General features: G+C 45.9%; 1 protein-coding gene across 1 annotated transcript in view; it reads left to right on the top strand.

The window, feature by feature from the left end:
* LOC119463802 (T-complex protein 1 subunit beta-like) overlaps nucleotides 1-6,149 on the top strand; it is a 24,183-nt gene extending 18,034 nt beyond the window's left edge. The window contains exon 6 of the mRNA XM_037724627.2: nucleotides 6,127-6,149. Within this exon, the coding sequence (XP_037580555.1) occupies nucleotides 6,127-6,149 (23 nt within the window). The remainder of the gene's footprint in view (nucleotides 1-6,126) is intronic.
* Nucleotides 6,150-8,835: the final 2,686 nt, after the last annotated feature.

Genomic DNA, 8,835 nt, shown 5'->3' with positions numbered 1-8,835 from the left:
GCCGATGCCGGGTGTTTGGACCTTTACGGCCCCTCGGTGGAGGCAACACACCTCTTTGGCCTCCGCTTCGCGTAGACGGCACCTCCAGACTGACCCACCTGGAGGAAATCGGCAGTCGCCCTTTCCTGTCCCCCTCTTCAATCTTTGTCTTTCTCGCTTTTCTATCTTTCCTGTCTTCTAGTCACTTCTTCTCACTTCTGAATTTCTGGGCGGCAAGGGTTAACCTAGTGTACTTATCCAACCTTGGGTATTTCATATTAGGTTATAGCGGTGATGCATGGCTGGCGTCTGCAAGTATTCCAACCTTGTAGCGTCCCCTTGTTGGGCTCGGTGGTGGGTGGCTACCATCGCCGCCGAATTTTGCAATTTTATATGGCTAACGCTTTTCCCTCACTACCTGATCGCTCCCTGAAAAGGGGGCGCACCGATGAAATTTTCAATCTTTTTTTGCAACCTAAAGAAATATTTCCCAAGTACCATGTAATACATAGTCAACACGATACTAAGACAGTCCGAATGATTTCACCCTTTGTTGTAGCAAAATCTCTCAAGGAAGCAATCGGCTATAAGGTAACAAAGATGGGAAGTGGCGACCTTCTTCTTGAAGTCCGCGACAAACTACAGTACGATAAACTTTCTAAACTTGTGGCATTTGGAGACATTCCTGTTTCAGTGGGTCCACACAGGTCGATGAACACAGTGCGCGGTGTCGTCTCGGAAGATGACCTCCTTGAACTGAGTGAAAGTGAATTACTTGAAGGATGGCAAGACCAGAACGTAGTCAAGGGGCAGAGGATAACACTAAGGCGAGATGATAAGCAAATACCTACCAAGCATATTATCATTACTTTCGGAACTAGCGACCTACCAGAATCAATTGAAACTGGCTACTGCAAGCTACGTGTCAGACCATACATCCCGAATCCCCGCCGATGCTTCAAGTGTCAGCGTTTTGGGCATGGGTCGCAAAACTGCCGAGGGCGCGCTACTTGTGCTAAGTGTAGTTCAAATGAACACGCTTCTGACATTTGCACTTCAGCAACCCGTTGTGCCAACTGTGAAGGAGATCATCCCGCCTACTCGCGATCGTGCCCCTCGTGGAAAAAAGAGAAGCAAATTATAGAACTGAAAGTCAAACTAAACCTATCTTTCCCAGAGGCACGTAAGCGTTTCCATCTCCACAATCAGTCTAGTCCTTCATACACCGATGTGGCGCGCCGGGGGGCAGCACCACATCATCCGGCGGCCGCCCAAGTCACACGGAGTGTGACGGCGGTCACGTCACCAGCCCCCCCGGCTGGAGCAGCCAGCGCTGTTCCGCCCCCTGCCAAGGAGGGCCAGCAGACCCGCGGGCTTGCTGGACCCAGGGCCACTGCCCGTGCAGTAAGGCCCGAAATCCCCGCGAATGTCCCCGCTGAGCGGGCACTATCCACCGCCTCAGACGAGGTGATGGACACAAGCAAACCACCGGCGTCTCAGACGCCCAAAGAACGGCGCAGCTCCCTCGAGCGCGTCGGGAAGAAAGGCAAAACCCCCATCACGGGGCCTGGAAAGGTCCCGTGAAGTAACTTCTATTTCTCTTTGCACACATCACTAACTCTCTTCCAATATGGATACCCAAGTGTTACAGTGGAACGTGAGAGGACTTCTACGTAATCTTGATGATGTAAAAGAACTCCTCCGCAAATTCAATCCAAAGGTGATGTGTGTACAAGAAACACACTTAAATTAACACAGAAAAACTTTCTAAGGCAATATGTCACTTTCCGCAAAGACCGCGACGACGCTCTCGCCTCATCGGGGGGTGTAGCCGTAATGGTCAGTAAGGGCGTTGCATGTCAGCAATTAAGCCTCCGAACGTCCCTTGAGGCAGTTGCTGTCCGAGCATTGTTGTTTGGTAAGCTAGTCACCATTAGCTCTGTCTACATCCCACCTTCCTATCAGCTTTCCAAAACGCAGTTTCAGAGCTTCATCGATGAACTTCCTCCACCATACATAGTCGTAGGTGATCTTAATGCCCATAGCCCCCTGTGGGGCGACTCTCGTTGCGATGCGCGAGGGCGCCTTATAGAAAATTTTCTGTTTCTTCAGGTGAATGTTTATTGAACAAGAAAGAACCTACATACTACAGCATTACACACAACACATACTCGTCCATAGACTTAAGCATAGTGTCGAGCACACTAATGCCTTACCTGGAGTGGTCCGTCGTTAAGAACCCCTATGGAAGCGACCACTTCCCAATTATGTTAAACTCAACGAAACAAGATGGATGCTTGCCACGATCACCTCGATGGAGCGTAGACTCGGCCAACTGGGAACTGTTCCGAGAGCTGACACACCTAGGCCGTCATGACATTGTTGCTCTTAACGTAGACGACGCCGTAACATATCTAACAGGTTTTATTATTGATGCTGCTACGAAATGTATTACACAAACTAACGGACTGACTAAGAAACGTCGCATTCCTTGGTGGAACGAAGAATGTCGTAAAGCGCGCAAAAATCAAAACAAAGCATGGGGATTACTTCGCGATTCTCCTACTGCCGAAAACCTTATTAATTTTAAACAGGTTAAATCGCAAGGCAGAAGGACACGTAGACGTGCAAAGAGAGAGAGTTGGGAGAGGTACATTTCTGGTATAAACTCTTACACAGATGAGGCAAAGGTATGGAATAGGGTTAATAAATTAAAGGGCCGTGAGACGAACCCGCCGCCCTTAGTGAATATCCAAGGAGACTGCCTGGAGGATCAGGCAGATTGTCTGGGCGAATACTTTGAATATGTCTCCAGTGCATCTCATTACACACAAACATTCCTTAGGTTCAAAGAGCGTGCAGAGCGACAGCCCGTTAATCGGAAATGTGCTCGAAATGAAGATTACAACCGCCCGTTTAGTTTAGCTGAATTTAAAACTGCTCTCGCTTGTTGCAACACCTCAGCACCAGGTGCTGACCGTATCATGTATGAAATGATCAAGCACCTACACCCTGAAACACAAGAGACCCTCCTCTCTCTTTTTAATGTCATGTGGGCCGCTGGTTACATTCCATCTTCTTGGAAAGAAGCTATAGTAATCCCCGTATTTAAACAGGGCAAGGACCCGTCCTTGCCCAGTAGCTACAGACCCATTGCTTTGACAAGCTGTCTGTGCAAGCTCTTTGAAAAGATGATTAACCGGCGTCTAATTTTTGTCCTAGAAAGCAACGGCATACTAGATCCTTACCAATGCGGCTTCCGAGAAGGTAGGTCGACTACAGACCACCTTGTCCGCATGGAGACAATCATAAGGGATGCCTTTATACACAAACAGTTTTTTCTCTCCGTATTTCTTGACTTAGAGAAAGCGTATGACACCACATGGCGCTTTGGTATCATCCGAGACCTTTCCGCTATGGGTATCCGCGGCAACATGTTGAGTACTATCCAAAGTTACCTTTCTAACCGTACCTTTCGTGTAAGGGTGGGCCAAGCCTTGTCTAGGTCTTTCACCCAGGAAACTGGTGTCCCGCAAGGCGGTGTGCTTAGCTGTACACTGTTTATTGTGAAAATGAATTCTCTACGCACGGCTATTCCACGAACGATGTTCTACTCTGTATATGTAGATGATGTCCAGATTGGTTTTAAATCGTGCAACTTTGCTGTCTGCGAACGACATGTCCAGCATGGCTTAAATAAAGTGGCTAAATGGGCTGATGAAAACGGTTTTAGGTTGAGCCCACAGAAAAGCACATGCGTCCTTTTCACTAATAAGAGAGGAATAGTACCAGACCCTGCTATTGAGCTGTCTGGTACCACATTACCTGTAAGCAAAGAGCACAAGTTTCTAGGCATCATATTGGACTCAAAACTCACATTCGTTCCGCACATCAAATATTTGAAGGCTAAGTGCCTGAAAACAATGAACTTACTGAAGCTGCTGTCGCGTACGACATGGGGCAGTGACAGGAAATGCATCTTGAACTTGTACAGGTGCCTTGTCGGCTCACGACTTGACTACGGGGCGATAGTTTACCAGTCTGCTGCACCCAGCGCTTTAAAAATGTTGGATCCTGTTCACCATTTAGGAATCCGCCTCGCGACTAGGGCCTTCAGGACAAGCCCCGTACAAAGCCTTTATGTGGAAGCGAACGTGTGGTCGCTCCACCTTCAGAGGACTTATGCCAGCTTTACATATTTCCTTAAAATAAATTCAAACCGTACACATCCTACCTATTTTACCATAAACGATACCACATCTGCCACACTATTTAATAATCGACCAACAGCGAAGCAGCCCTTCTCGCTACGCATGAGAAAGCTCAGTGAAGAAATGGGTGCTGCACTACTTGAACATTGCCTAATGTCTCCAGCGAAGCTGCTACCGCCGTGGCAGTGGCAGCTGGTTGAATGTGACACATCGTTTATTGAAGTCACAAAACACGCGCCAGATGCACACATTCAAATGCACTTTTTAGAACTAAAGTCAAAATACTCTTGCCCTGAATTTTACACAGACGCATCAAAGTCACATGCTGGTGTTTCCTATGCGGCAGTCGGTCCGTCTTTCTCGGAATCCGATGTACTTTATCCCCACACAAGCATCTTTACGGCAGAGGCCTATGCAGTACTATCGGCGGTGAAACACATTGATAGATTGAAATTCCAAAAGGCTGTAATATTTACCGACTCTTTAAGCGTTGTTAAAGCGTTAATGATGCCGCAAAAACATAAACACCCTGTAATTATGAACCTCTACTCACTGATCTGCTCTGTTTATGCATCTAAACAACAAATCATAATGCTGGGTGCCTGGGCATAGAGACATCGAGGGTAATGTTCTTGCCGACCAAATGGCCACATCAATAACATCACACGCTATTAATCCTACCGTTGCTGTCCCTGTAACAGATTTGAAACCTTTCTTGCGGAAGAAACTGCGAAGCTACTGGCAACGCTTGTGGGATGCGCAAACAAATAATAAGCTTCACTTGATTAAGCCACAGTTAGGTTTCTGGCCCGCTGCATCAAAAACACGGCGAACTGATGTCCTATTCTGTCGCCTCAGAATAGGACACACATATGGTACCCACAATTTTCTATTGAATGGTAATGATCCTCCAACCTGTGGTAGATGTGGCGAGAGGCTCACCGTTCTTCACGTCCTCCTGGAATGTAGGGAAGCCGAGAGAGAGAGGAAGAAACATTTTCCTCTGGCATACCGCTGTTCTATCCCTCTTCATCCCGCTATGTTTCTTGGCAAAGAACCGCTTTTCATTACCAAAGCAGTCCTCGCCTTTTTGAATGATGTTGTCTTGCATGTTATAAGACCAAGAAATACGTAATGCATCCTCTCTCAAGAGGATGCCACTGTGAGAATATAGCACATGCCTCCAGGCCCTTACATCTCAAGGGCTCTGTTAAGGCATTAGTGTTTTTGAAACTTTTAGCCTCTGACATATCTTAGTATATCATCAATCTTTCACAATGCATACCTCGTATCCATAGCACACTTCATTAGTCATTGCCATATTCTTAGTACCTATAGATTTTACGCATTTTACAGCGACTATTTTAGGCCTCTTTACAGCCATGCCACATCTGTTTTATCCAAACCTTCTAATTCACCATTCATGTACCACTGACAAGTCATTATCATCGCCTTGGCGCTCTTTGGCTACATCTGGCCCTTGCGCCAAAAAACTCCAACAATCATCATCAATCATCATCAAAACTAATTTCATGCCTCCGAGTGCTGATGCGACAACACGAGAAGGACATATATGTCAGCATTTGCTGCTTGAAGCCACGTCAATACAAGGCAATCGAAAGTGCCTGTTACCAGCGGCAATATAGCACGAAAGATGCCTATTTTTCTGCAATCGAATGACTCCGCCATCTGTAGTGTTTTGCAGTATTTGGTCGCGGCGATGACAGATGGCACCACAGATTTGTTTCAGTGACGTCACGTACAGATTAGGCCTTCAACCATTGATGTCCAGAATTATTCTCAAGACCGCCGGCATAACACCAAAAAATATGCTCTCACGTGGGTGCACATGATCCTGAATGACCTAATTCGCATTCAGCAGCGAACACCGTCCACATTTTTACTCCTCTCTTGCGGCTGCCCACACCTGTTTCAGGTGCTGGTGCCCGCGTTGCCTAGAGTGACATGATACACGACACAATTTTATGTATGCATAAAACAGGTAATTGCAAATGTTCACCACCTCATGTGGGAATGTGCTGCTCTAATACATTCCAGTGAATGCATCATAAATTTTTCCTCAGTGATGTATTTTCGTTCAAGTGAATTTAGAAAGTTTTGCATAGTGGCTTAGAAATACAGAAATGTAATATTTCTCAAAAAGAAGTACCCAAGTGGCTATGAAAATTCAAATTTCTTAGTTAAATTCTTGTAGCAACCATCGTCTATTTTAGCACTTGCCACAAGGTAGCTGGAACACCGTGTATATACGCGACTAAAAAGGAAACACGTTTAGTGCCGACGCTTATAGCACCAGCTAACGCCAGAAAGTCCTACGTGGAAACATAAACATTAGCATTGATTAGAGAAAAACTCTGAACAAGGCATTCATGATTGCATTCTGCGGGGCGTCTCTAGCAACGTTCGGTATACCCATTCTTGGGAATAATAGTGGCCCAATTGAAAAATGAAAACCTAGGGAGAACACCTAAAATGAACTCCTGGTTTGTGGGCTCTTTCTTTTGGTAGTTCTCACATGCGATATTGAATAGCCGCACTCTGGGTTCCCACAACTACATGTCGAACACAACTGGAATCACGTGGAAGACTTCCCTTCTGGTGACGTGACCTCGCTTCCCAAAGAATACGCTAAGAAAAGTACATATAGCGCTGTATTTCGACACTATTGAGTGTGCAATCATATTAAAACATGACGTCGCTTACATCAGGTGCATAAGAAAACGTGACTACGTTCTCCCGTGCGCAAATGACCTTCCCTTCAAGCTTCAAAGCCTCCTGTTCAGCCACCATCTTATTTGAACAGCAATCTACCAGCATCGTTTTTCACTCTGATGGCGTCCTCAGGAAGTTCTCTCTTTTGCCGGCTTCTTCAGAAATGGACCGATACTTAAGTTGGTCGGTGTGTCTATAGCTGTCTATTTAACCGTCTACGGCTAGCATTGGTTCCCAGCCAGCGTAATCGGCACAATTACAGCCTCGTGCTCCACAGGCTTTCTCCGTCCAACGAACGATTACAAAAACAAATGCAGTTATATGTAGAAACTAGCTCTTGGGGAACTTAGGACAGGTGAACGTACCGAAAAAATGTATTGCAAACAAAGCTCCCTACGAGGGAACTGTCTAGTCACAATTCCTTCGAAACGAAGCTGTAATTGTCTCGAATCACTCAAAGAAGAAGCAAAACTGCAAAAGGAACCACCAACCGAGCGGTCCAGCATATAGAAGTATAAAGACGCGTTTCCTTCAAAAACATGCTAGAATCGGGACAGAGTTCCCAGAGGAGTAAGCTAACAACCGAGAACAAGTTATCAGAAAGGCTTAAGGTAGGACAACAGACAACACACAAATTCATGAAACTGGGTTCTTATCGTGAACAAAACACTGTGAAATAGTTTTGAGAAGGATGGTTTGGTGGGTGAGTTGGTAGTCCATTTTTGAGGCGAGCAGCGCAAAAAAAAAAGAAAAAAAAAGACTTGATACAGCGCCGAAGGAAAAGTGTTGGGCCCGACAAACGAATTTTCAGACCCTCTGGCGGGCTTTTCGCGCACCAGCCCTATTCCCTAGGCCATCGAAGAGCACGAAACAGGAGATGCCAACACTGGAGTCCCGGAAGAGCATTACACGGGTATTGCCAATGCTGGACCTCTGGTAATTCCAGTTCACAGATCAAACCAGCGTCGCAAGGCGCCAGAGCGTTTCTAGAGCTTTCCCTTAAGGGGAAGGAATTGATGTAGTGTCAGCAAGCGCCACGAGCGCACGCATGAAGACCTCAGTGACAGGACGTCACGCCAGAGTTCACTACTTCACCGACTAACTCAATAAACATTTCTTCATTTCCGTTTCGGCGTCTGTTATTTACTTCAATAGCCATCTGTTACGTTGCATGCCTCAGAGATAAAATACTTAGATGTGCATCATTCAGTGGTCAGAGCCTTTCTGCCTCTTACTTTTGCTGCTAAAATTGGTTCTGCCACGTCTGTTTACAGTATATATACTCGTATAATTTCAATAAACCTTAGTTGATAGTCTGTTCATAGCTCTGGGCTCGTCTTCTCTACCTTCGTATCCAGTAATACTTGTTGCGCTGCTTGCCTCAAAATACTAAATAAGCATTCTCAACAGAAGAGCAAAGCTTACGTACATAATACTTGCTGTACGGGCGCGCCAACGAGCACTACAGCCGCATGTAAAGTAGCATTCTCCAGAAACTCTTGAACTCGAAGTAGAGCAGGCGATGAGGAGTTATGTCGCCGCGCTAATGATTTGCAATCTCCGAAATAATGTTGAAATGACTCTTAAGAGCCTGCAAGTATGTTCGAGGCTTCGTAGACTAGGGATGTCGTACGCATTTGTTAGCATGACTGCTTAGAGAAGGAGCGTCACCGGCTCGTGTTGATTAATCGCGTAAGGACGCAGAGAGGGGACAGTTATAAAATCATCAAATTGCACGCTGAAGGACATAGCGGGGAATAAAATTTCATGCAATAGCAAAGTGGAGATTTGCAAGGACCACCTTCCTACAGGAACAATGAATACTCAGTAGTTATTGTTGGGCAAGCTGGATGTATACGGCTGTTGTAAATCATTCTCCTTGTCACAACGCAACAAATATAAAAAGAGAAAA

The sequence above is a fragment of the Dermacentor silvarum genome, chromosome 9 (genome assembly GCF_013339745.2).
Source record: "Dermacentor silvarum isolate Dsil-2018 chromosome 9, BIME_Dsil_1.4, whole genome shotgun sequence".
In the NCBI taxonomy this organism is placed as follows: domain Eukaryota; kingdom Metazoa; phylum Arthropoda; class Arachnida; order Ixodida; family Ixodidae; genus Dermacentor; species Dermacentor silvarum.
The sequence above is the reverse complement of the archived record's forward strand: the minus strand, read 5'-3'. Positions and strand labels throughout refer to the sequence as shown.